The sequence below is a fragment of the Rana temporaria genome, chromosome 1 (assembly GCF_905171775.1).
Source record: "Rana temporaria chromosome 1, aRanTem1.1, whole genome shotgun sequence".
In the NCBI taxonomy this organism is placed as follows: Eukaryota; Metazoa; Chordata; class Amphibia; order Anura; family Ranidae; genus Rana; species Rana temporaria.
This window is the reverse complement of record NC_053489.1, coordinates 588,950,818-588,978,047: the sequence shown is the minus strand read 5'-3', so window position 1 is coordinate 588,978,047 and position 27,230 is coordinate 588,950,818. Positions and strand designations below refer to the sequence as shown.

General features: G+C 42.6%; 1 protein-coding gene across 1 annotated transcript in view; it reads left to right on the top strand.

The window, feature by feature from the left end:
• The first annotated feature begins 317 nt into the window (after nt 1–317).
• Nucleotides 318–27,230, top strand: part of UBE2K (ubiquitin conjugating enzyme E2 K) — a 50,864-nt gene continuing 23,951 nt past the window's right edge. The window contains exons 1-2 of the mRNA XM_040335104.1: nt 318–565; nt 15,654–15,747. Coding sequence (XP_040191038.1) covers nt 503–565; nt 15,654–15,747 — 157 coding nt within the window. The 5' untranslated portion in view covers nt 318–502. The remainder of the gene's footprint in view (nt 566–15,653; nt 15,748–27,230) is intronic.

The window sequence follows — 27,230 nt, the reverse complement described above, 5'->3', positions numbered from 1 at the left end:
GTGAAAGGTGGCTGAGTGTAGCAGTGCACTGAAAAGTTATGTAGTGTAAAATAAAATTATGCAGAGTAAAGTAAAGCAGTGGACAGTAAAGTTACGTCGTGTAAAATAAAATTATGCAGAGTAAAATAAAGCAGTGGCCAGTAAAGTTATGCAATGCAAAGTTGCTGTCAATGACTAGCTTGCTCTTTGCAGGTAAACCCCGCAGCGGCAACAGAATCTGCGCATGCGCACAAAGCCGCGGAGTGCAGGCGGTATCAGGTGACGTTACGGGCTCGGATGACGTTGCCGGGGCCCTGTCAGGAAGTTCTTCCTGCGGCCTCCAGCGGACCGCACTGCGCATGCTCGTCGCCACCATTTTGCCGTTGAGTGTTGTGTCGGGGGCTCGTTCACCGGGGCGGGGGAGGCTGAGGAATCCGGGCCCGGGAGAGCCGCTGAGTGTCACTGCAGCCAGGCCAGCGCCACATCCATTGACAGGCCGGCGAGAGCAGAGAACGGAGCAGACATGGCAAATATCGCCGCACAGAGAATCAAGAGGGAGTTCAAAGAGGTGCTGAAAAGCGAGGAGGTGAGAGAGCTGCCACCCGTGCCCCATTCATACTGACATCACCCGGCGGGGGGCGGGCACTGCCTAGGCACTCCTCTGCTCCATTGTCAACCTGGTGCCTCCTCCTCAATACATACTATGGGGGATAGGAGAAGTTGTGTCATGCAGAGGAGTGTGTCACATGGGGGGCCCCCCCCTCATATATTTATCATAGGGGGTGACCTGTCCTCTGTGTATACAATGTACACTACCCACCCACATGGGTCTTCAAACTATGGCCCTCCAGTTGTTCAGGAACTACAATTCCCATTATGCCTAGTCATGTCTGTGAATGTCAGAGTTTTACAATGCCTCATGGGATGTGTAGTTTCGCAACAGCTGAAGGGCCGTAATTTGAGGATCCCTTGTGTATACAATGTACACTACCTGTCCTCTGTGTATACAATGTACTCTACCCGTCCTCTGCGTATACAATGTACACTACCCGTCCCCTGCGTATACAATGTACACTACCCGTCCCCTGCGTATACAATGTACACTACCCGTCCCCTGCGTATACAATGTACACTACCCGTCCCCTGCGTATACAATGTACACTACCCGTCCCCTGCGTATACAATGTACACTACCCGTCCCCTGCGTATACAATGTACACTACCCGTCCCCTGCGTATACAATGTACACTACCCGTCCTCTGCGTATACAATGTACACTACCCGTCCTCTGCGTATACAATGTACACTACCCGTCCTCTGCGTATACAATGTACACTACCCGTCCTCTGCGTATACAATGTACACTACCCGTCCTCTGCGTATACAATGTACACTACCCGTCCTCTGCGTATACAATGTACACTACCCGACCTTTACACTACCCGTCCTCTGTGTATACAATGTACACTACCCGTCCTCTGCGTATACAATGTACACTACCCGTCCTCTGTGTATACAATGTACACTACCCGACCTTTACACTACCCGTCCTCTGTATACAATGTACACCACCCGTCCTCTGTGTATACAATGTACACCACCCGTCCCCTGCGTATACAATGTACACTACCCGTCCTCTGCGTATACAATGTACACTACCCGTCCCCTGCGTATACAATGTACACTACCCGTCCTCTGCGTATACAATGTACACTACCCGTCCTCTGCGTATACAATGTACACTACCCGTCCTCTGCGTATACAATGTACACTACCCGTCCTCTGCGTATACAATGTACACTACCCGACCTTTACACTACCCGTCCTCTGCGTATACAATGTACACTACCCGTCCTCTGCGTATACAATGTACACTACCCGTCCTCTGCGTATACAATGTACACTACCCGTCCTCTGCGTATACAATGTACACTACCCGTCCTCTGCGTATACAATGTACACTACCCGACCTTTACACTACCCGTCCTCTGTATACAATGTACACCACCCGTCCTCTGTGTATACAATGTACACTACCTGATCTGTACACTACCCGTCCTCTGTGTATACAATGTACACTACCCGTCCTCTGTGTATACAATGTACACTACCTGACCTGTACACTACCCGTCCCCTGTGTATACAATGTACACTACCCGTCCCCTGTGTATACAATGTACACTACCCGTCCCCTGTGTATACAATGTACACTACCCGTCCCCTGTGTATACAATGTACACTACCCGTCCCCTGTGTATACAATGTACACTACCCGTCCCCTGTGTATACAATGTACACTACCCGTCCCCTGTGTATACAATGTACACTACCTGACCTGTACACTACCCGTCCCCTGTGTATACAATGTACCGTATCCATCATAGGAGGGGACCTATCCTCTGTAAATACAATGTATGATACCCAGAATTACTCCACTCTGAATCATCCTGTCTGTTTCAGGTATGGCAGGTGCTGCTGTCTTCAGCGCCATCTTTGACCAACATCAGGACTTGACACCCCTACCCGCTAATCCCTGCACCAGTCTGGTCACACAGTCTGCATAGCTCAGAGCAGGCTAAACACAGGGGCACATAGACCTACATGGGGGGTAGATTTACTAAAACTGGTGCAGCTGTGCATAGTAACCAATCAGCTTAACTTTTGCTTGTTCAACTAAGCTTTGACAAAAAAACATAGAAGCTTATTGGTTACTATGCACAGCTTCATCAGATTCTGTGTGTGCAGTATTAGTAAATCTCCCCCATTATTTCCCATGTGCTCTGTCCACGCCACCACTCACCACACTAACTTCAATTGTGACACCGAAAGGGTTAGTTTACTTTAGCCTGTGCAGATTAGGGGGTGTCATTATTACTTTAGCCTGTGCAGATTAGGGGGTGTCTGTAGAAAAAAAATAAAGGTGCTGAATAATGCCCTTTGCTATATGCATAGACCATTTATGCACTTCATGAAGCCTGACTGGACAACTCTCTGGATGTTGCTATGGGACACCTAGCTATCACTGTTCACCCTCACAGGAGTGAGCTCTGAGGCTTTATTTACACAGCAGTGGTTCACCACTGAGGCAGCTCTCTTGCCAGCTGCAGTGTAGAGCATGATTCCAAGCATCACATGACTCCCTTTTTTGTTTTGTACCAACTTTATTTGAAGTGTACAAAATGTCCCAAGCATTCCACTTTTTCAGGTTCTGTGAAACTTTGATGCTTGTATACAAGTTTGGGATCAAAAGCCCGGTGACCTCTAACCACACCAAACTGAGAATCACCAACTCCCCACAGGCCTCAATTGTGTTAATAGTAGGAAGGGGGGAAGGAAAAGAAAATCGCAGCTCTATAGTAAAATTTCCCCAGTAGGAAGTACATTTAGGATAATATACCACCTAAATGATGTAGACACAAAATTGGCAACCAACACACAACCCCCAGGCTAGCATAAGAGCACAGGAATGGATTGTCTTAAAAAAAAATTCTGTTGAAGAATGTGTAAAAAAAATTATTGCTCTTGTCTACCACAATATTTATGTAAAGGCGGTAACGCAGGCAAATGGCTGCAGCCATAAGCTTGTTCTTTTCACTGAAAAAAAGTGTAAAATGATAATACTCCCTCAAGAGTGACAACAAATTACAACAGCGCTAACCAAATATGTGTACATATTCTAATAAATATAAACACTATCACAAACCATATACAATAGTGTTGAAACCTCATATACTAAGTGAACATTAATCACAAACTGTGAGAGTATTCATAAACACCCGTGAAAATAAAGAAACGTGAGTTTTAGGAGCACTAAACGTGCAAAAAAAGTCTTTAAAAGTCAAAAAATAAATCATGAATGATAAATAAAAGTTCATGTGATTAAAGCGGGAGTTCACCCATTTAAAAAAAAAAAAAAAATCTCCCCTTAGCTTCCTGCTCGTTCGGTCTAGGGGAATCGGCTATTTATATTAAAATAGGTGCAGTACTTACCCGTTTTCGAGCTGCATCTTCTTCCGTCGCTTCCGGGTATGGGTCTTCGGGAGCCGGCGTTCCTTCTTGAGTGACAGCCTTCCGAGAGGCTTCCGACGGTCGCATCCATCGCGTCACTCGTAGCCGAAAGAAGCCGAACGTCGGTGCGGCTCTATACTGCGCCTGCGCACCGACGTTCGGCTTCTTTCGGAAAATCGTGACGCGATGGATGCGACCGTCGGAAGCCTCTCGGAAACCTGTCAATCAAGAAGGACCGCCCATTCCCGAAGCCCATACCCGGAAGCGACGGAGAGGATGCGTCTCGTAAACGGGTAAGTACTGCACATATTTTTAAATAAATTGCCGATTCCCCTAGTAATAACGAGCAGGAAGCGAAGGGGGAAAAGTGCCCTCTAAGGGTGAACCCCCGCTTTAAGGATCCTGCGATCTTCAAGAACTTTCACCACACCCGATAGTGATCTGTGATTCCTTCCCCATCAAAATGGACACTCACCAGACCAATATGCCTCTCACTCTCGTGTTTTGGCACATAGGCAAATAAAGATGTTTCCAGTTGGTACAGATGAATAAACGATGTAACCCTCAAAAGGTCCACATAGATTGTAGGAAGAAACAAAGAAGTGCAAATAGTGTGATACCGCAAAAGGTTTAAAGAGTCACTAAAGGAATTTTTTTTTTTTAGCTAAATAGCTTCCTTTACCTTACTGCAGTCCTGGTTTCATGTCCTCATTGTTCATTTTGCTTTCATGTTGCAGTAAATCGTCTCTGTTCTGGACACTTGCTGGTTGCCTGTTTCCTGATAACCACAGTGCTGGGAGATTTCTCACGGTGGTCACTAATGTGATTATTGTGTGTAAAACGAAACTGGATTGGTGCTGAGGAGTTTTAGACAAAGTATCACTGCTCTCTATTGGCTGACTGCCCTCTAGTGGCTCTCTGTACATCAGAGAACCAGAAAACAACAGCAAAAACGAAACTACACTGCAGGCACATTATATGATTGTTTTTTTATCAATTTTTAATCATTTTTAAAAGGAATCAGTTAACTATTATGTCTCTATGCCCTGTAAACAGTCATTTCAGCTAAAAAAAGTTTTTCCTTTAGTGACCCTTTAATAGCACACCAAATTAAAACTTCAAAAGTTACACTCACAAACAAAACTTGTAGAACAGCAATGTGTCGCATCAATTCACTCCTCCAAAAATTCAACTGGTGAGAAGTGGTCACGGCGGACCCCCGATCAGCAAGAAAAAAAGATCTCCTCCTACTCACGGTGCCGTGGAACACTGTCAGGTAGCACTGCAAATCCAAACTTGGTTCAAACTTTAAAGCACTCGGCATCCAAACAGGTCACGTTTATTTGCAGAGATAGACTGTGTGGTCAAAAACCCGACATGTTTCGTTATTACAACTTATTCATGGGACATGTTCTTTTCACTGTTATGTAAAAGTGAACCAATCCCCTCTGTGACAAATGAACCTGGAAGCGACAAGGATTTTGTCACATCTGGTTTCAGAGCTTTCATTCCCTGACTATTAGGCTGCATTCACACCTGAGCGTTTTGTCGCCGGAAGCATGAAGCTCCAAAACGTTAGAGGGGGGAAAAAATAAATTATTATTCAATGGAGATGATTCACATCTCCAAAACGCCTGACGCTGAACGCCTGAAGCTCAAACAAGTTCTGGACCCTTTTTTGTCGCTCGACTTGAGCGTATTTGGGCGTTTTTTTGTTTTTAACATTGGTGACCCTAGACCTGTCCAAAATTGTGGTAAGAAACGCAGCGGTAAAAAAGGCCGTAAAAAAAGCCACAAAATCGTGGCAAAACGCTACGCTCAGGTGTGAATGCAGCCTTATAGCCAGGGAAGCAGTTAGTCAAGCACAATTTGTGCTTAATTAGCTGCAGTGTTGGGCCAGGGAGACATTGCAGGGTACCCCTGTGAATGTCAGAAAGAGTGCAACAATTCTAAATTGACATTGATAACCTGTGGAGGCTTATAAAGCATTGCCTATGGACGGTCTTTAGTTTGTTCCATATCACTGCTTATGCAATTTTAAGACTTGACATGTTTGGTATTTATTTACTTGACGCAGCCCCATCCCTTATATTTTACAAAAAATATTAGGTGATTTATTGTTTGTATGAGCTAAAAAAAAATATTCCTTGAAAATATGCATTTAATCAACCACTTGCCGACGAGCAACGCACCCATACGTCGCTGGACTGAAAGCAGTTATACTGGGATGATGCTTGCAGCTAAAGTCATCACCCCGGTATGTTCCTTTTTTTTTTTTTTTGGCCTATTGGTCAGCAATTCTAGCAGTTGAAAAACTGCTGCGCAAATTCCGTGTGACACGAGAAAAAATTGCAAAACCACCATTTTGTTCTCTGTCTCTGCTTTAAAATATATATAATAGTTGGGGGTTTCAACAAATTTTCTAGCAAAAAGTCAGAAAAAGGCCTGGAGGTCAAGTGTTTAAAAATTGCGCAGATATCATGAGACATAAACCATCTGCTGATTGTTAGACATTGTGTCCATATAGCTATGTGTGTATTCAAAGTCCTCCCCAACAGTCAGTGCTTGATCTTCTGAATGAGAGAGCTATTGATTTTTTATTATCTCCTCGGCTGGGGGTGAAAGCCTGGGGATTTTGCATTATTTTTCCCCATAGTTGCATTTATATTCACAAATACCTACCCTTGCCAGAGTGGTAGTGTCTGAGGTATATCTGCTGAAAAATGTCCCACTGTAATATCTGTCACCTGGTGAAATCGTATTTTATTCATTGATAGGTGCCAATTTTATACATAAATACCGCTGTGGCATTCTTGCAGAGCTAGTTACTGTGGGATATGTTAATACAAAAAACATTATTTAACAGAGTTTTGTTAAAGGAATTCTCCTTTATGAGTGAAAAATATGGACTATCTTTTGTTAGTGTTTTTTTTTACCTTGATGCGCACTGTACATGAGATCATAGACTCTTTCCTTCCTCACAGGACAGATTGATAGCAGCAGGAGGCATTGGATCCTGCTGCTGTCAGTCAAATTCTGTGCTGGGGCTAAGCTGCACTGTCTGTGTTCATAGATGCAGACAGTGTGGCTCAGGAGCGAGCATGCATGAGTGCCCCCATACAAAGGGACTTTGGGGGCACTCACTGAAGAAGAGAAGCCAGAAGTGCCGGTAGGGGACCTAAGAAGAGGATCAGGGCAAGGAACATACATTCCACATTAATATTGAACAATATTAACCAAAATTAGTGTGTGCTGTAAATTGCCTCCAGCATTGTTCCTGTTTCTTATTGCAGGAGGCTGCCATTTTGCTGAAGTCCAGACTCTCTGAACAGCAGAAAATCTTCAGGCTGTCAGCAGATCCGCCTCTACATTTTTTTTTTTTTTTTGGAGTGCTGAAAAATAGAAAGCAACTGAGCATGTGCAGAGCAGGGTGAGGGAATGTATTGCTGGATTTTAAACAGTAAAGACACTTATTTTTTATGTTTTGCAAAAGGGGCCATCCTGAAGATATATTTAGCAGGACTTAATTTTGTGACTAAAGTTCCACTTTAAGCATCTTGAAAATGCTAGTGTCCTGGCTATCATGCTGACCATGTGGCTGTATACCTTCCAGTGGCTAAGCCATGACTCTAAATTTTATTTTAAAAAATAAAATTATATTTCTTAACATTATGTTAGGGTCCCAACATTTTTTTTTTTTTTTAAATCTTTATTTAAGGTATGTGTTTTATAAAACATGACGACATAACACACATGTTAACCTATGAAGTTCAGTAATGGGCAATAACTCGTCCAAGAAGTCTACATACATTAGATAAATAACAGGTTCCCTAACATAGTTATAACAAATCGGGAGACTGTGGTCCAAAGACTCCAACAGTCATTTCCTGTTATTCAACCTGAACAGCGGAAGGGTCCCAACATTTTAATCTTGTCATAAAGTGTGTGCAGATCTGCTATTGTTCTGGTTTAAAAGATAAATCCTAGTACAGCAACTATCTTCTTATTTGTGTACTTGAATTTATAAGTACCCCTGCTCCTGAGGAATGTAAGGCGATTGTGCGACTTTGCCCCATGTGTTTCTTTGGAGTATACTAGCACACTATGACAGACTTGCCTGTCAAACGGAGCTCTCCAGCGCAGAGCTGTCAGGACTGGTCCCGGGCTCTTCCATCTCCACCGATCTTTGTTCTGGGTTTCATCTCTTCGGCTAGGATGAGGTCATGTGTATTGGAGTCACAGCACACATCGGGTGCCATAAATGTGGTCCGAGCTGTGCATGCACAGCTCAGATTACATTACTGCTGACAGGCAGGGGGAGGCATTTATGGTGGGGTCTCTTCTGTTATAAAAACCCTGCATGTGCAAATTTGAGTCCAATATAGGGCTGCAACTAACGATTATTTTCATAATCGATTAGTTGGCCGATTATTGTTTCGATTAATCGGATAATCGCCTTACTAATTTGTTGTTGGGCAGATTACAAAACACAAATTGCAGCAAAAAACACATTACATGTTTTTCTGCAGCTTCTCCATTGAAGTATATTGAACCAAAAAAAAAAAAAACAGCACCGTTTTGCGTTAAAAACTCCTTGCCCTTTCCAAATACGCAGCAGCTGGAAAAAAATCATGGATGTGAACGTGTCCCATAGGAAAACATGTAAATGAACTGTAGTGTGTTTCTGCAAAAAGCACCAAAAAACAGAGGTGCGACCCAGGCCTGAGATGTTTAGTAACATAATGGGGTTAAAAAAAACAAAAATAAGTACAAAAAGAGCAAATAATCGCTACTGTAAGGTGTTCATTTTTTACTGTGGGACAGTGAAAGTAATATTTACAGTAGTGATTTGCTTTTTTGTACTATAGAGGGCTAATTTTAGTTGTTTTAACCCCATTATGTTACTGGCCGATTAATTGATTATGAAAATTGTAATCGATTAATCAACAACTAATCGATTATGAAATTAATCGATTAGTTGTTTCGGCCCTAGTCCAATACAATAAGTTTTTGACTTTCTTTTGTTCATTGATCTTATATGTATTTTTACATTGTATTTAAATGTTGCCTGACGTTGGTGGTGAACCTGATTGTGTATTTGAGAATTTCAGGCAAACGACGACTTCTTTAGTAATTTATTGCTCCATCTACTGAAAGCATGTGAAGCAGTGTTTACCCCTGCCGCTATTGTGATTTGGGAAATACGCTGTGCACACTAGCAAGGGTAAATACTGGTACACAAGGCATTGGTGTGTGCACAAGCACAGCTGCATACAGTCGTTTGCTGTATGGGTGGCTGCAGTGGAATTTAGTAAGTTATTGTGTCCTGTTGGTGTGACAGTGGGTTGAAGTGGTTGTAAGGGCTGAAGGTTTTTTACCTTCATGCATTCTGTGCATGAAGGTAAAAAAACAATATCCTGGTACAGCACCCCACCTAATACTCACCTCATCCCCCTCTTGGTCCAGCGATGTGTATGAGAGCATTGGCTGTCCTGGCACTCCCTCTACTCATTAGTTGAGACAGCCATTGGCTCCCACTGCTTTCAGTCAAAGCCAGTGAGCCACTGAGAGAGCACAAACCAGTGCCCCATAGCAAGTGGCTTGCTTGTGGGGGGCACTGGTCAAGTAGGAGGAGCCAGGAGCATCAGCGGGGAACCTGAGAAGAGGGAGACCGGGGCTGCTTTGTGCAAAACCACTGCACAGAACAGGTATAAGGGAAAAAAAAAAGCTGAACCTTTAATACCACTTATTGAATGTGGGAACTCTATTCAGTATTGCACAAAGGCATACTACTTAGATTATGGGTTCTATTATTTTCTGGAAAATCCCTTTTTATTCGTTTTAAATGATCTAACATTGTGTGTGGAAATGAAAGTAAACTGTGCTGGGGATTTCCTGGAAAGCTGTGGGGTGTGGTCTTTATTGCATGCATTCCTTTAAGTGGTTGTAAACGAGGCACAAGTTTTTTTTTTTTGTTTTGTTTTTTACCTTCTATACATGAAGATAAACCTTCTGTGTGTAGCAGCCCCCCTAATACTTACCTGAGCTCCCTCTTGATCCAGTGATGTCTGGGAGAGTCTTGCACTCCTGATTGGCTTTTGGCAGCAGTGGAAACCATTGGCTCTTGCTGCTGTCAATCACAGCTAGTGAGCCAATCGGATGACAGATGGGTAGGGGTGCAACGGATCAAAAAACTCACGGATCGGATTGATCCTCGGATCAGGAGTCACGGATCAGATCATTTTCGGATCAGTAAAAAAAAAAACACAAGACAAACAAAAGTTTTGTCTTTTTTAAATTTTTATTATTTACATTTTTTTTACTACCAATGGCGGCGATCAGCGATTTTTTTTTTTTTTTATTTTTTTTTATTTTTTTTTATTTTTTCGTGACCGCGACATTATGGCGGACACATCGGACAATTGTGACACATTTTTGGGAACATTACAGTGGGAAAAATGGCAATTACAGTGTTACTGTTTTACTAGTGTGGGGGGGCAATGTTGGCTATGGCTATTATTAATAGCCATAGCCAACATTGCCCCCACACTAGTAAAACAGTAACACTGTAATTGCCATTTTTGCCACTGTAATAATAGTCATAGCCAACATTGCCCCCACACTAGTAAACAGTAACACTGTGTGTATAGCCATTTTTCCCCTGTAATAGCCATTAGCCAACTCACTGTACTGATGTACTCGGTCCGTCTCACTGTACTCAGGTTGCATGCAGAGTCAGTGCGCTCTTGCAGAATAGAAAAGATCCACGAGCAGAGGGAGGGGTGATGACGTCAGCGCGCACCGCCGCCGAGTGTACCAAGATGGCCGACCGCTCCGAAGCTAGGCCGAAGCCGCGTTTTTTTTTTAAGGCGGCGGTGCGTTCCGCGGATTGCATACTGTGCCGATCCGAACAGGTCGACCCGGGCACGATCCGTTGCACCCCTACAGATGGGGTGGGGCCAAGCTTTAGCTCCATGTCTGAATGAAAACACAGAGCAGCTGCTCAGCTCAGGTGTCCTTATAGCAAGCTGCTTGCTAAGGGAGCACTGGACAGGAGTGCCAAAGTGGGAACAGAGGAGAGGAGGATCCGGGCTGCTCTGTGCAAAACCACTACACAGAGCAGGTCAGTATAACATGTATGTTTTTTGTTTTTTTCTAAAAATAATAAGTTCTGTCAGCTGTGCATGCATTCCACAGCTACCAGGGTTGCTAATCTGACAGAACACCTGCAGTCAGAAGAAGGCAGCGGACATCTTACTACACTCAGCTACGTCTTGAATTTAACAACTTCAATACAGGGCACTTTCACCCCCTTCCTGCCCAGGCCATCTTTCAGCGCTGTCGCACTTTGAATTACTATTGCGCGGTCATGCATTGCTGTACCTAAATTAATTTTTAATCATCTTCACACAAATGGCTTTCTTTGGGTGGTATTTAATCACTGCTGGATTTAAATTTTTTTACTGAAAAAGAGAAAAGACCGGGAACATTTTTTTTTGTTTCTGTCAGTTAATTTTGTAACTAATGCTGGCCATGCACGGTTTGAATTTTGAAATAATTTTCGTGCGAATTTCGCACCATTAGTGGGCTGCAGCAACAGCCGATTTTCGTGCGGCAATCAAATTTGAGGAATCGGACATGTTGGAAATTTTTTGAAAAACTAACGATTTTCTAATCAATGATGGGAGAATCGTGTGAGAAATGTAATAGAAAAAGGAAAACTCCCGGAAAGGATAGAAGATTCCCAGCCACAAAAATTATTTTCTGTAGCAACACGAGGTGAAATTTGAAGGCTTGGTCGGCCGAATTTCGAAAATCAATGGTGGCTTCATTGGATCACAAAAAACGAACTTTGTTTGAAATTTGACCGTGTATGGCCTGCTTAAAGCGGGGGTTCACCCTTAGAGGGCACTTTTCCCCCTTAGATTCCTGCTCGTTTTTACTAGGGGAATCGGCTATTTATTTTAAAATATGTGCAGTACTTACCCGTTTACGAGATGCATCTTCTCCGTCGCTTCCGGGTATGGGCTTCGGGAATGGGCGTTCCTTCTTGATTGACAGGCTTCCGAGAGGCTTCCGACGGTCGCATCCATCGCGTCACGATTTTCCGAAAGAAGCCGAACGTCGGTGCGCAGGCGCAGTATAGAGCCGCGCCGACGTTCGGCTTCTTTCGGCTACGAGTGACGCGATGGATGCGCCCGTCGGAAGCCTCTCGGAAGACTGTCAATCAAGAAGGAACGCCCGCTCCCGAAGACCCATACCCCGGAAGCGACGGAAGAAGATGCAGCTCGAAAACGGGTAAGTACTGCTCATATTTTAATACAAATAGCCGATTCCCCTAGACCGAACGAGCAGGAAGCTAAGGGGAGGAAATTTTTTTTTTTTTAAAAATGGGTGAACTCCCGCTTTAAAGAGGAGTTCCTCCCAAATTTGAACTTCCGCTTATCCCACTCCTCACCCCCTTACATGCCAAATGTGGCATGTAAGGGGGAGAGGAGTGGGGGCTTCAGGAAGAGTGGGACTTCCTGTCCCACTTCCTCCTTCCTGTAGGCGACTAAGCTTAATCGCCTACAGGAAGGGGCTGCTGTAGGCGATCGCCTAGGACACGTCACAGGTCCTAGGCGATCTCCTGGCCAATTACACGGTACCATAGTTATTTGCAATATCATGGGCACACGCAGTTTTAAGACTTGGAATGTTTGGTATCTGGTTACTCAATGAAATCCAATATGTTATGTATTGCCAACAAAAAGGGTATTCTGTTGGGTGTGTTTGCAACTGAAATTTATTATATATATTTTTTGGAATATTTGCGCTTGATAAGCAGTTGTGCAAATATAGTAATTTGATTCTTTTACTTTTTAAACTCTAGGGTCTCTGCGTTCAGAAAATATATAATGTTTTATGGCCAAAAATGTAGATTTTTACCTGTATGCTAAAAAATAAACATTTGCTAAATTGCCAAAGTGTTAAAAAATAAAAGTATGGGCTATACATATTTTTAATTTTTAGTTTTGGATGGTGTGAAATAGGCAAGAACTGCTGTCAAGTCTGTGTTTCCACTAGGTAGTTTTACCCCCTCTCCTAGTCCTGGTATAGTCGGTGCTTTTCAGGCACTTGTCTTGGCCTTGTCTTTTTATCTATATAATTTAGATATGTAAATGTATTCTTCTGATTGGTAGAGGTGAAGATCATGACATCTGCCCGCAAATTGAATTTGGCCATGTATTTGTTTATAAAAAGACGTCCTGTAAATGGCTGAATAGCCAAAACTTTTATTTTCACTTTTTGATTAAGTGGTGAGGGCTTAGAAGACACAAGGGTGGTGGCAATTTAATGGCATGCATTAGTAGTCATCGTACAAGTGAAAATGTCACATCGATCAGATACTTTTTATTTTAATTTTTTTCTTCATCAGTACTGCTACATTGTACAGGACATGGTCAATTTTATTTTCATTTTTTTTTTTTTTCAATACACTTCTGATATTGCTTCTATGAGTACAGCACTGCAACTTTCTCTAATTCCAAGATTTGTCAGTCCCTGCTTCTGTCTACAGCGTTGTCCATCATGGTCTCCAGTGACAGAAACAAACTGTTGCTCTATCCCACAGTCAGCAAGTTGTCTTTACTTGTGCGAGTAAAACATTCCAGAAATGCTGACAGTTTCAACTCTTCATTGTGAAAGCTTAAAAGCAAAGGTTTCTGTTGATCAAAGTACTAGAAAGTGAGCCGATTGTCATGAATTTACAATTGAAAGTACAAACTTTTACATTTGGGACATTCATGACTTGGCTGTTTAATTTCCAATGTATTAATAATTTAAAGTGATACTAAAGTCTTGTTTTATTTATTTTTTTTCTTTAAAAATAGCAAACCGTTCTACTTGCCTGTTCTGTGTAGTGGTTTTGCACAGAGCAGCCCCGATCCTCCTCTTCGGTGCTCCTGTCCATTCATGACAGAGCTGCGGTTCGACCCCCACCCCCTCTCCTGATTGGCTCAGATAGCTGTCAAAGTCAGTTAGCCAATCAGGTGGTAGAGTCCCAGATGACCAAGGCACTCGTGCACATTGCTGGATAGAGATGGGTCTTGGGTAAGTATTAGGGGGGCTGCTGGACACTGAAGGTTTTTTATCTTAATGCATAGAATACATTAAGATAAAAAACCTTCAACCACTTTTAAATTCTAGAATGTTGATAGTGGTGCAAGAGAACCACAGGTTATGTATGATAGGATGTCGCCTAATGTAAAAAACACCTAATGCACGGATTACAGGTACTAGATTGAAAGCAGAAGTAGAAACATGACCGTTGGAGAATAAATGTTTGATTTTGTCCATCATTAAGGGGTACAGGCAGACCTTGTGACAGCCACTAAGTTGTAATGGTAAATTGCCTGTATAAATCCAGTACTTTTATTATACAATGTTTTTCCAGTATGGGTCATCTATTACATCTAAACAATGCAGGGGATCATACCTTGGTCATAAAAAAATACTTGGAATATTGCATTTGCTGCCTGGCATATTACATTGTTACAATTATGCTGACTGACCACACAAAAATAGGTCTGCCTGTTGCCTTTTGGTGAGTTGAATGCACAAACTTTTTTTTTCTTCCATGATAATATATAGTTTGTAACTCAGAGGACCTGATTGAACTCTGAATATTTAATTGCCTCTGTAGCTTTGTTATTGGATTCACTAGTTTCACAAGGGCATCCTGACAATTGTCACTTTGTAGTCTTATTGAAGGGTCAGTCTAGCCAATGTGGGTATTTCTGTTTTGAGTAGGTGTTGGTAGTATGTGTGATTGCTTCTGTGCCCTAAGCTAATACATGGCCTAAATTTCTGCTATTTCTTGCTGAATTTGAGCCAAGGGTGACCCTGTCCGCACCACCTGGCTCAACAAAAGTCAAGCTGGGTGAAAAATGATTGGTTGAATAGTGATTGCGTGATACACGGGTCGCTTTTTAGGTTTTTAGGCAGTCATGGTTCATGCGGCTGCCTGAATATCAAAGCCGGCAGAAGAGATTCCTCCATCCGTCAAAACAATACATCTAAAGCTATCCCAAAGCTGGCCATACAACCCTGGCCAAATGTTTAGAATGATACAAATATACATTTTTTTTACAAAGTCTGCTTCCTCAGTTCTTATGATGGCAATTTGCATGTACAGTAGTACCTTAGATTACGAGCATAATTAGTTCCAGAAGAATGCTTGTAATCCATAGCACTCGTATATCAAAGCATGTTTCCCCATAGGAAATAATGGAAACTCAGATAATCTGTTCCAGTGGCTTGAATGGGTGAGTTTGACGTCAACTCAACATTACATTTACTGTGACGCAAATCGTCACAGCCATGACATGTGAACAGCCCTCTCTGGTTGTATGTTAATCTTTAGGTGTGTGTGAGACCTAAAGGGAATTGGGAATGTTCACTCAATAAGTTGCATCAATATTCATGTCCAGTTATCCAATTATGTGTAGATGAAATAAGAATATGGGAAAATGTTTAGCCTATTGTATAATTGAAGTAAATCTTCATATAATTGTGTGAAAGTTCCCGACTCCTTTTGTAAATCAGCCTTTTACTGTTTTCCTAAAAGTACGAAGTAGGAATCTCTTATTTTCTAAAAAAAAATGTTTTCCTTTTTCTTTTCTTAGACTAGCAAAAACCAAATTAAAGTAGACCTGGTAGATGAGAATTTCTCTGAACTAAGAGGTGAAATTGCTGGCCCTCCCGATACGCCATATGAAGGTAAGTACTGTCCATTAGATTAAGATTTTATAATGCTTGAAATATTGGGGATCAGATTATTATCCATCTATATTTGTAAAGTTCTTCAGGTAATGGAGGAATGTGACAATGTTTAATGTGATTTCTAAAAATGCTTGCTTTTCTTATCTCACAAAAGTACGTGTGTGTGTGTGTGTGTGTGTGTGTGTGTGTGTGTGTGTGTGTGTGTGTGTGTGTGTATATAGATAGATAGATAGATAGATAGATAGATAGAGATACATACTCGTATATATCGTGGGCTTGGTTTCCTCAGGTGAATTCTTTATAGCTAGTTAGAGGTTAAATTGGAGACAGCTCATTATTTAAATCTATCTGGATAACTGATTCATTATTTTATTATTGAGCAAATCCCTTGGGGACAGCGATGATGTAATTTTTCTGTTTCTTTAAAATTCTACTCTTATTAGTATAGTTGGAAAGCAGAGTGATGTATTCTGGTGCAGGATAATCTTTCGTTGTCAATTTTTAGCTTTGCAAAGATAACAAAGGCAGAGGTGTATAAAGTCGAAACAATTTTAAGGTTCTATCACTGCAATAGTAAGAGCATGTTCCAAATATGTTTAATTAAGAAATGTAAATGTGTGTTTATCATACTGTATAAGTTCACTACACTATATCCAATATAATGTCAGTCAGGTTCCTGTGCCCTCACTGGAGTCCACACACACACACACACACACACAGCTGTGCTACCATTTCTGTCAATTTACCCCCATATAACTACCATATTACTGCAACTTTGCAGTTTCACCTCACTGTATAAGGCTGGGTTCACACTTGTGCGATCAAACATTGCAGGTGATTCACCCTGCGTTGCTGTGCAGATCACATGTGAAGTCTGTGCGGTGCAAATTCAGCCATACAAACTGTATTGCTGAAATCTCATCGCATTCGCACCAAAATGGTGCAGGACCTTTTTTTTGGTCTGCACTGGAATCGGATTGCATGGATATTAACATCTATGTGATTAGTTTCCTACACCATTTGACAGTTTGCACTGCGATCTGCAAACCGATCTGGGGGTGTCAACTGTACATGGACACCCCCAGTGGTTCGCAGATGTCAGTATGAACCAGTGTGCAATTCAGCTGTGATGTGGGAACCAGCACTGAATTGCAGTGTTTCCCGCATCGCACCAGTGTGAACTGGGACACAAACTTGTTTGAGCAATTTCTTGCCATTGTACAGAACATGTATGCATTTTTTTTAGTCATTACACTTTTTCAGATTGTAGTACATTTTCCCGTTCACCTTAAATTTAACAGCTATAGCCAGCTGTTGGCTGACCCTGGGTCACATGAGTGCAAAAGTATGATTTTGTGACCCACAAGAGAAGTATAACCAAAATAGCATTGGCCATATTTCAAGTTTAAGGTTTGGTAGGCTGCAATGTTTTTTTAATTTTGTTTTTGGGTTTAGATACACGTTAACACAGTGACGTCACACTTTACCTCTTTTAATCAGTGCACTTTACTTTTTAATGTGCTCTTCTTCTATTCAGTGCACATTACCTTAATTATTTATTTTTCTATAATAACATTTTGTATTGGGGGGGGGGGGGGGAGCAAAACATACAAAGTTGTCCCCAGAAACCAACCAACCTCATGATCACAGCAGTATAATAAGTGAAACATATTGAAGTTTAGTATCGGCAGGCCATCAAATAATTGTTTCTGGAGTCAAGAAACTCTATCATTTTTATGGACACAAACTAACCTCGGACTAAAAAATGGCCCATTCATATAAAGTATGAGTGGCAGAGTCAGAGTGGCCTTGCACTTGCTGTGGAACAATTTAGGGTCCATAATTCTCATCGCCAAAACCAACCCAGACAGAATAGGCAAGTAGACCTTCCTTGGTCCCCTGAAGAAAATGGCAGCCCAAAATTCTCCCAAAAAAAGAGGCGGTGGGGATACAGAGGGAAGAGGAATAGTAAAAGGAAGATAGGCTTCAAGGTTACTGGTCTATGGCTTAAGAGAGATTCTACCAACATCCTGAAAAACAACAACTAGAAAACAAATCTGCCCCATGGGACTTTCAAGGCAGAATCCACACTGAGTAGAAGAGTATCACGTGTGTGTGTGTGTGTGTATATGTGTGTATATATATATATATATATATATATATATATATATATATATATATTTTCAAATTTGTATTGGTAAAGAGCACAGGTGTCAAACACAAGGCCCGCGGGCCAAATCTGGCCCCCCATGCCATTTCATGTGGCCCTCGCACCTCTCCTGCAGCTGCAGGGGAGCTCCAGCCTTCCTTCCTCCTCCAGACCCTTACTTTCTGCTTTCAAGCAATGCATTCAGCTTCTTCCCAGCAACAGCATAAGGAAAGGGGAGTACACTGTGATGTAAGGAAGGGTGTAGGACTCAACTTCTGATGGTGGGGTGGCTCTTGACATCTAATGTAAGGGGAGGGGGATGTGCTGGACATCTCATTTTACAGATACAACCGGACCTTTTGAGGGCAGTCTTAATGCTGATGCGGCCCACAATGAAATTGAGCTTGACACCTCTGGTATAGAGTCTAAAATAAAGACCATTCGGTCAATATACAATCGCAGAATAAAAAAACATGACACTCGGATATGCTGCAGCACCAAAAAAATGGCCTATAAAGAATGGAAGGCCAATCCTTAGAGATGTTGGCATAGCAATTCTAACGCATTTCAGATTTACTTGTATTTTCCTTCTTTGGGGCAGAGAATGGTGCAAAAATAAGTCATCATGTGTAAAACAGCAATATAGGGCATTTTCCAATGAGTATATGAACTATGAACATCCAGCCTGAGATAGATGTAGCCTAGCTGTAAATGACAACCGCAGGGACCGTAAATCGTAGGTTACGCATAGGCATGTATGATGAATGGTGAAAATCTGCCATTAGTTACTCCAAGGTGCATGAAATGCATTTACTACAATTTTATGGTTTCCACAGTTGTCATTTAGGAGGGAGGGGAAGCTCCGAGATCGAACTAAGTTGCCCATCAGCAAAACAATGACCACACCACCCTCGCCAGGAGACTGGGATAGAGGGCCAAACAGCATAGCAACAACCACCTTGCACATAGATCTAACTATTCGCACCTACTATAGTAGTGTAGCAGACCTCCCCAGACTGGACATCTTACCAAGGGAATAGGCCATACGATTCTTGTTCTCGTCCAGGGATTTTAAGTGTTACCTTTTTAATACGTTCCTCCTATTCACTAACCTTTTGCCTGCACATTAAAGCTATTTTTAATGTTTAATGTCCCTTTTTACATCTTGTCCCAAACAAACTATTTTTAAGGGGACATGGAGTTGGGCAGCAGACTTTTACTATGCATAATCTTTTCCAGACACTTTCAATAAAGTGCATAATAACATTTTAGGCCCTGTTCATATATAGTGCAGAGATCCACGTTTAATTACTGCACTGGAAGAAAGCGTGTCACTGCTAGGGCACATAGAAAACTGCCCCTACTGCCAGCCTGCTGCAGCCAGAACAGACAGCTACCACACGCTAAACGACTGCAAAATTGATGTACGGCAGCAGTGTGAACCGGCCTTTACTGTGCTCCAGTTGTTCAGCATGTATTTGATATTTATTATACATTAAAGACCACTGCAAGGGTAGGTTTTTTTTTAATCATTTTCTTGCAATTCCCTGAGTTGGGCTTGAGATTGCTTTCTCAAATATTGAGGGACCTAGTAAGTCCTATGCTAAGTATTGCACTTACAAATATGTGGAAATGTTGCGCATTGTATAAATACAAGAGCACGATATCTCGCAGCGAGGAGACGCTGCGAGATACCGTGCTCTTGTATCTCGCAGCGAGGAAACGCTGCAAGATGCCGTGCTCTTGTATTTATACAATGCACAACATTTCCACATATTTGTAAGTGCAATACTTCTCTTTCTGATTAACTTTACATCACAGTAATACACTATGGAGTCTTTTTTTTTTTTTATCTACATTCTTTTGAGATACCAGTTACCTTCCATCTGCCCTACCGGTACCAGCTGTGGGTCTATAGGGATACCTTAAATCCCTGCGCCTTAATTGACCGCCGTGATAGTGGTCACTCTTTTGGGTAAGAAGACTACATTACCAGCACCTGGGTGCCTCCACTGGTGAAAGGAAGTATTTTCTATTTTTCTCAATAAGATTGATTCACCCTATGAATGAACCTATAGGATCTATCAGCACGCATTCATGTGTGACTTTGGGACTCTTCACTTTCATTATTTTCTTTTTCATTGTTATTCACCAAGTTATATTGTACTATAGATATACATGTTTTCGCACATATTTTTAGATATCATAGTTGCAACTTTATCATTTATTGTTTGAATTGATTTTCACTCAATTAATCACCATCCTCACTATCGGGGTAATATTAACCTCTATTAAACCCTTATGATTAAAGTAAAACTTGAGGTAAAACTTTGTATATTTTAGAGTGGAAAAGGATTAGATCTCAAACAAGTTTTTTTTTTTTTATTGCTGTGTCCACATTTGGAAGATTTTTTCTTTGTCTTCCTAGCAAGATAGGAAGTGTGCAAATCTCCCTTACAAGGATGCAGACAACAAGAAAAACTTGGCAACCAAAACCCCACTATATTTAAAAAATAAATAAATTAAGCTGCAGAATCTGGAGCCTAAATTAAAACAACCCATATATAGTTTAGTATCTTTACTTGTGGAAATAAAAGCTATGCTTACAACCTTCATCAAATGCCAATTTTACAGCATTCCCTGGGTACCCTATTTAAGATGGTTTAATTTATTTTTATTTTTTTTACCGGCTGATGCCTTCTCCTGACCAATCACAGTGACTTCTGTTCTCAGGTACACCTTGTTTCGATCCTAGAATAGCGTCAATGGCATTGTGTAGAAATGCATTCACTTTTATTTACCAGTCAGTAACTACAAAGGACAGTGAGGAAGGTGCAGCCTAAAAACCCCTTTTGCAAATGGCCTACAAGTAATTCCTATTGGAACGATGTAAAAAGCATCCAAATGCAACAGACTTTATTAGAATGATTTAATTTTTACCTTATCGTCTTTCAGGACAGCACCTTGAGAGCGTGGCTCCACCCACTTGACAGGAAACACACCTCCACCAAACTTCTTAAAAGGGAGGCTCCTTCCACTTATCAGTCTTTGTGTTTCCTCCAGCGGGAACACATGTGGGGGCTAGGAGCTCTCTAGGTACTACCTGAGAGGTCTTATCTCCCTACTCCACCTGTTTTTTTTTCTTCCCTCAGAGAGTCTGTTCCTCCTATTCACTGGATAGAGTGCCTTGTGCATGGGCTCCTTCTCCCTCATCAGTGCTCAGTGAGCCAGGGACTGCTCCGGGATACTGCTCCTTGGCAAGGTAGAATGTGCGGACATCTTTTTTCCTGTTCGGGCAGCCGAACGCCGCCGCCATCTTGGGAAGGTCAGTCAGGCTGCTTCCCCCGGAAGTGAGGTAACCGGAAGGGGTGGCATCCTACGAGCGGGCGCAGGGCACGGACGTCATTTCTGCCAGGAAGCGCTGAGGGAGGAGGGAGGAACAGGTCTGGTGCCTTGTTAGCTGGTTCTGGTCCGGTGCAAAGGCGCTAGTGGAGTCCGGAACCGGCAGTTTTGCCACCAGCATCACGCTGCTGCCTCAACATGGACTCAGGATCCGCAGCGAGTGGAACAGGCACTGGCACCAGCAAGGCCCAGGTAAGGGGTAGACTGAGGTTCTACCCTCATTTACTATGGGGTCTCTTTCTAGCTCTCTTCTCCCTTAGGGGGTGTGAGTTTTTTTCCCCCCTGGTGGCGGGGGCCTGTTTGGGCACATGAGTGTAGTGGATCGCTCACTGTGCACCTGTGGTGAGCATCTTGATCGGGTTTCAGGCTGACTGAAATGGATGGTTTGTCTTTTTTTTTTTTCCTTTTTTCTTTTCCCTTATCATGGCAGGCCAAGAGCTCTGATCCTGGGAATAAAAAGAAATGTCCTTCATGCAAGTCTAAACTATCTGAAGGCTGGAAAAAAGCTTTATGTCAGACATGTATTGACTCATTAGTGAAGGAGGAAGCGTCTGCCGCTTGCAGCGACATAATCGCATCTGTTAAAATTGGATGCTACTATTCAGTTTTTTAAGTCCTCCCTCACGAAACCATCCGTGGGACAGACTTCTACCTCACAATCCTCACAAGACTCACTGTTGGTCCCTGTAGTGGAGGCAGAAGAGTCCTCTGAACCAGAGGCAGAAGAGAGTCCTCTGAACCAGGAAGGTCCTTCCCCCCTCACATTCTCAAGAATCCAATGAGGAGGAGGATGAGCTGGAGAATATGTCTTAAAAGTATAAATTGTCTTTGGAACAAGTTGATGGCCTCCTAAAAGCTATTCATGCAACTTTGGGATTAGAGGAGGAATGTAAAGAATTATCTTTACACGACAGGATGTATGCAGGACTCGGTGAGCCCAAGATACGTACCTTCCCAGTCCATAGAGTAATTTCTGAAGCGATCAAGAAAGAATGGACTGATCCTGAAAAGAAACCTTTCTTTGCTAAGGCACACAAGAAAAGGTTTTCTTTTGATGAAGACCCAGCAGCTCCCTGGAATAAAGTTCCAAAGCTCGATGCAGCCTTTTCTCAAGTCTCAAGATCTTCAGATCTAGCATTTGAGGACACAGGGATTCTGAAAGACCCCCATGGATAAGAGGATGGATCAGCAATTAAAGAGGGCTTGGCAATCCATCATTGGCAACCTTAAGCCAGCAATAGCAACTACTTGCGTCTCCAGAAATATGGAGTATTGGTTGAACCAGCTTAAGGATCATATAATAGCTGATTCTCCAAAACAAGAATACCTATGTCAGCAGCTGTAGCCTATCAGAATGACGGCAAGATCCGTGGCCCTTACTAATTCAGTTAGAAGGGGGGGTGTGGTTAAAAACCTGGTAATGTCCTTTTCCATCCTCCTGCGGCAACCAGCAAAACACAATGACAACCGGTTGCAGGTGGGGGGAAGACTTCAAAGTTTTCTCCCTTTCTGGGCAAGCTTAACAGAAAATCAGTATATTCTCTCTGTGCTGTCCCAAGGTTACAGAATAGAGTTCTTGGACCCTCCCCCAGAGAGGTACCTGTTGACAAATCTACCAAGAGCTATAGTCCAGTCCCTAGCAATGAGTGAGTGAGAAACTTCTATAGCGCAACACATGCGAACTGAATCGCCTCTGGGCGCTTGGTATTCATTCCCTGGGCCCTCAGAAGAGATGGGTCTTGATCTTTCTCCTGAAGGCCAAATGAAGAGCCTATTGAAGGATCTGATGAACCAGGGGGTTGTAACTCAAGTACCACAGGGAGAGCTTTATCAGGGGTTTTATTCCCACGTATTCATGATAAAAAAGCCATCTGGAAGTTTCAGACTTATTCTCAACCTAAAGCCGCTGAACAGATCGGTCTTATACAAAAAATTCTGTATGGACTCAATCTTCACAACCAACATCTTTTGACAAAGGAGTGCTTTATGGCATTAATCGACCTGCGAGATGCCTATCTGCATATCCCCATAGCCCCTCAATCCCAAAAATGTCTAAGATTGGCGGTAAACATGGGAAAAGTGGTCGTGCACCTCCAATTCAAAGCCCTCCTCTTCGGCCTTTCCTCGGCTTCGAGAATATTTGCAAAGGTCATGGCAGAAGCCCTCGCTCCTCTTCGCTTACAGAAGGTAGCAGTAATTCCATACCTGGACGACCTGCTCTTGTTTGCCCCTTCCAGGGAGAAATTGTTGGTGGATTTCGAAAGAGCTCACAGTCATCTAGAGGCATTGGGCTGGATCATAAATATGGAAAAATCAAATTTCAACCCAACCCAAGAGGCACAATTTCTGGGGTATCAGATAAGCTCAGTGGAGCAAAGAATTTTTCTCCCTGAAGACAAAAAACTAAAGATACTAAGGGTCGTAGCCTCCTTACAGACAAATCAATAGCTATCAGTCAGACAAGTAATGTCGGCTCTGGGAACCCTTACCTCATCTATGCCAGCGGTGCAGTGGGCAAGTTTTCACTTCAGACCGCTTCAGAGTTTCCTCCTGAAAATATGGGATCACAGGACAGAATCTCTGGAGGCAAAGGTAAAAATTCCCACCAAAGTAAAAAGATCGCTTTGGTGGTGGAGAAGTCAGAAAAACCTTTCAGCAGGCCTGTTATGGTCATTTCCAATAGAAAGAGTGGTAACGACAGACGCCAGCCTATGGGGATGGGGGGCACACCTGGGTCAGAACTATGCTCAGGGTGTTTGGTCCCGGTCAAAAGCAGAAAAGTCCTCTAATTGGAGAGAACTAAGGGAAGTGGCCTTGGCTTTGGAAGCCTTCTCCGCAGACCTTCAAGGTGCCCATGTTCAAGTCTTCTCGGACAATGCCACTACCATAGCCTACTTAAACAGGCAAGGAGGCACAAGAAGCAAGACACTTCAGCTTCTCGCCTCAGACATCCTAAACTGGGCAGAAAATCATTTGCTGTCCTTATCAGCGGTCCACCTCAAAGGCACTTTAAATATAGTGGTGGATTTTCTAAGCAGAAGACGGATTCAGGAATCGGAATGGATCCTAAATCCGGAAGTCTTCACATTGATCACCCGAGCCTGGGGTCAACCACAAATAGACCTATTTGCAACTTGAAGAAAATATGCAACTTCCGGTCTTTTTTTCTCCATTCACAGAAACGACAGTTCCCAGGGAACAGATGCGTTAATACAGCCTTGGAACTTCCAGCTGGCTTACGCCTTCCCTCCGTTTCAATGAATTCCGTTGGTATTGAGGAAGATTCAGAAAGAGAAGGTGGAAGTAATTCTAATTCATTCTGGCCAAAAAGGGCTTGGTTTACCACCATTCTTCGAATGGCAGTCAGGCCGCCTTGGCTGCTGGCACTCCGGCAGGACTTACTTCTACAGGGTCCGATATGCCATCCGGAGGTGGCCTGTCTAAGCCTCACGGCGTGGTATCTGAGAGGCAGTTATTGAGACGAAAAGGTCTGTCTCGACCACTTGTGACTACCTTACTTTCCAGTAGAAAGGTGGTTACAAGGAAGATCTATGCTAAATACTGGAAGGTCTACAACTCCTGGTGTCACTCGTCTAATAGAGTGGTGAAAAATCTAGTGTCAATTCTGGAATTTCTTCAGAATGAAGCAGAAAAGGGCTTGTCAGTCAGTACACTTAAAGTGCAGATAGCCGCATTGGGAGTTTTTCTGGAAAGGCCTATATCTTCATATCCATTAGTGTCAAGATTTTTCAAGGCGCTTTCTAGATCCAGACCAGCTCCCGTGCAACACTTCCCCAGTTGGGATTTGTCAGTGGTTCTTCAGTCACTATCTAAGGAACCCTTTGAACCGCTACAAGACATTTCTCTGAAGTACCTTACTCTCAAAACGGTGTTCCTAGTGGCAATTACGACAGCCAGAAGAATCGGTGAGCTGCACGCCCTGTCAATAAAGAAACCGTTCCTATCCGTCTATACGGACAGGGTTGTACTAAAGACTGATCCAGCCTTTCTACCAAAAGTGGCGTCAGCCCTCAATCGGTCGCAGGAAATTGTCATACCAACCTTCTGCTTTAACCCATCAGGGGAGAAGGAACACCAATTCCACATGTTGGATGTGAGAAGAACCTTTTTACATTACCTTGAATGGACCAAGGATTTTCGATCTTCAGACTCCTTGTTCATACTTTTTTCAGGGAAAAAGAAGGGCCACCAAGCGTCTAAGGGGTCAATGCTAGATGGCTGAAAATCGCTATTCTGGAAGCCTACTCCCAAGCAGGACTATCTCCCCCATTGGGAATTGGAGCACACTTTACTAGAGCTCAGGCCACTACATGGGCAGAAATAGCTGGTGCCACCCCAGATCAAATCTGCAAGTTACCTTACGTTCGTCCGTCATTAGACTGGATCTTCTGTCAGCAAGCGATCAGGCTTTTGGCAAAAAGGTCTTGCAGGCTGTGGTCCCTCCCTAAGTGGGTAAGTCTCTGTTATCCTCTCAAGGTGCTGTCCTGAAAGACAATAAGGGAAAAGTCAAGTTATACTTACCGGTAATTTGTTTTCCGTGAGTCTTTCAGGACAGCAGCAACCCGCCCTTATTGTTTTAAAATATTATGTGTGACTAACTCTGATTGTGTTCCAGCTTGGGCCGGAGGTTTCTCTACTACTACTGATAAGTGGAAGGAGCCTCCCTTTTAAGAGGTTTAGTGGAGTTGTGTTTTCTGTCAAGTGGGTGGAGCCACCTCTCAAGGTGCTGTCCTGAAAGACTAAGTTACCAGTAAGTCTAACTTGACTTTTCTAAAATTATAATTATTATTGCTTTTAAAACAGGAGGTAATGCAGGCTGTGTTCACAGATAGGACAATACAAGAATGCCCACAACACTTGCAACAAAATCAGCCTATGGCAAAAACTAGAGCTGCACGATTAATGATTAATCGTCAAGAATCATTATTGCGATTTTTTTGTTTTTGTTTTGTTTTTTTTCTGTTGCGATCTTGACAAAGGGTTTCCTGATCTTTGGTATGCAGAGTATTTTTCTCTGCTCTCAGCCTCAAAAGTCAAAGTCTGGGCCTTCTATCAGTGGAATGTTAAGTCTAAACATTGTATCAATTTGACTTTTACATCAAAAGAATAGATTTGTGCATGTAAATTTAACGTTTAACCACTAAGGCCCCTTTCACACGGTCGGACCCTTCAGGTCCGCCTGTCAGTTTTTTCGGCAGATCTGAACAGCCGCTCCATGCAATCTTATGGAGCCTTGGATGTCAGCGGAGACATGTCCGCTGAATCCGAACCGATCTGCCAAAATCAGACTTATGGGGATACGTCCCCATCTGTCCATGGCAGATCAGATCTCTCCATAGGAGACGGCGGCACTGCACAAGCCCTTCCCGGCTCAGTGAGCAGAGAGGGACTTGTCATCCGCCGGCTCAGCGGAGAGATCTCCTGCTGAGCTGGCCGACTCCATAGCCCACCTCATGTGAAAGAAGCCTTAAACACCGAACTTTTTTCTGACAGTTGTTTTCAAGTTAAAAGCATTTTTTTTTCTTCGTTAGAAAATTACTGTGAACCCCCCAACATAATAAAAAATGTGTGTGTGTATATATATATATATGTGTGTGTGTGTGTGTGTGTGTGTGTGTGTGTGTGTGTGTGTATATATATATATATATATATATATATATATATATATATATAATGTTAGTGCTGTCAAACGATTAAAATTTTTAATCGCAATAATGTCATAGTTAACTCACGATTAATCGCTCTAATTTATGACGAATTTCCCCACAAATATCGCACAATTCTGCAAGTGATTATAATTTATTATCGCTGTTTTCTAGCTCTTCTAAAACCATTTTTGACATAAAGGGACACTTTTGGACAATCTACAGTTTCCAGGCAGAAAGAATAGTTTTTATTTTATAAAAGA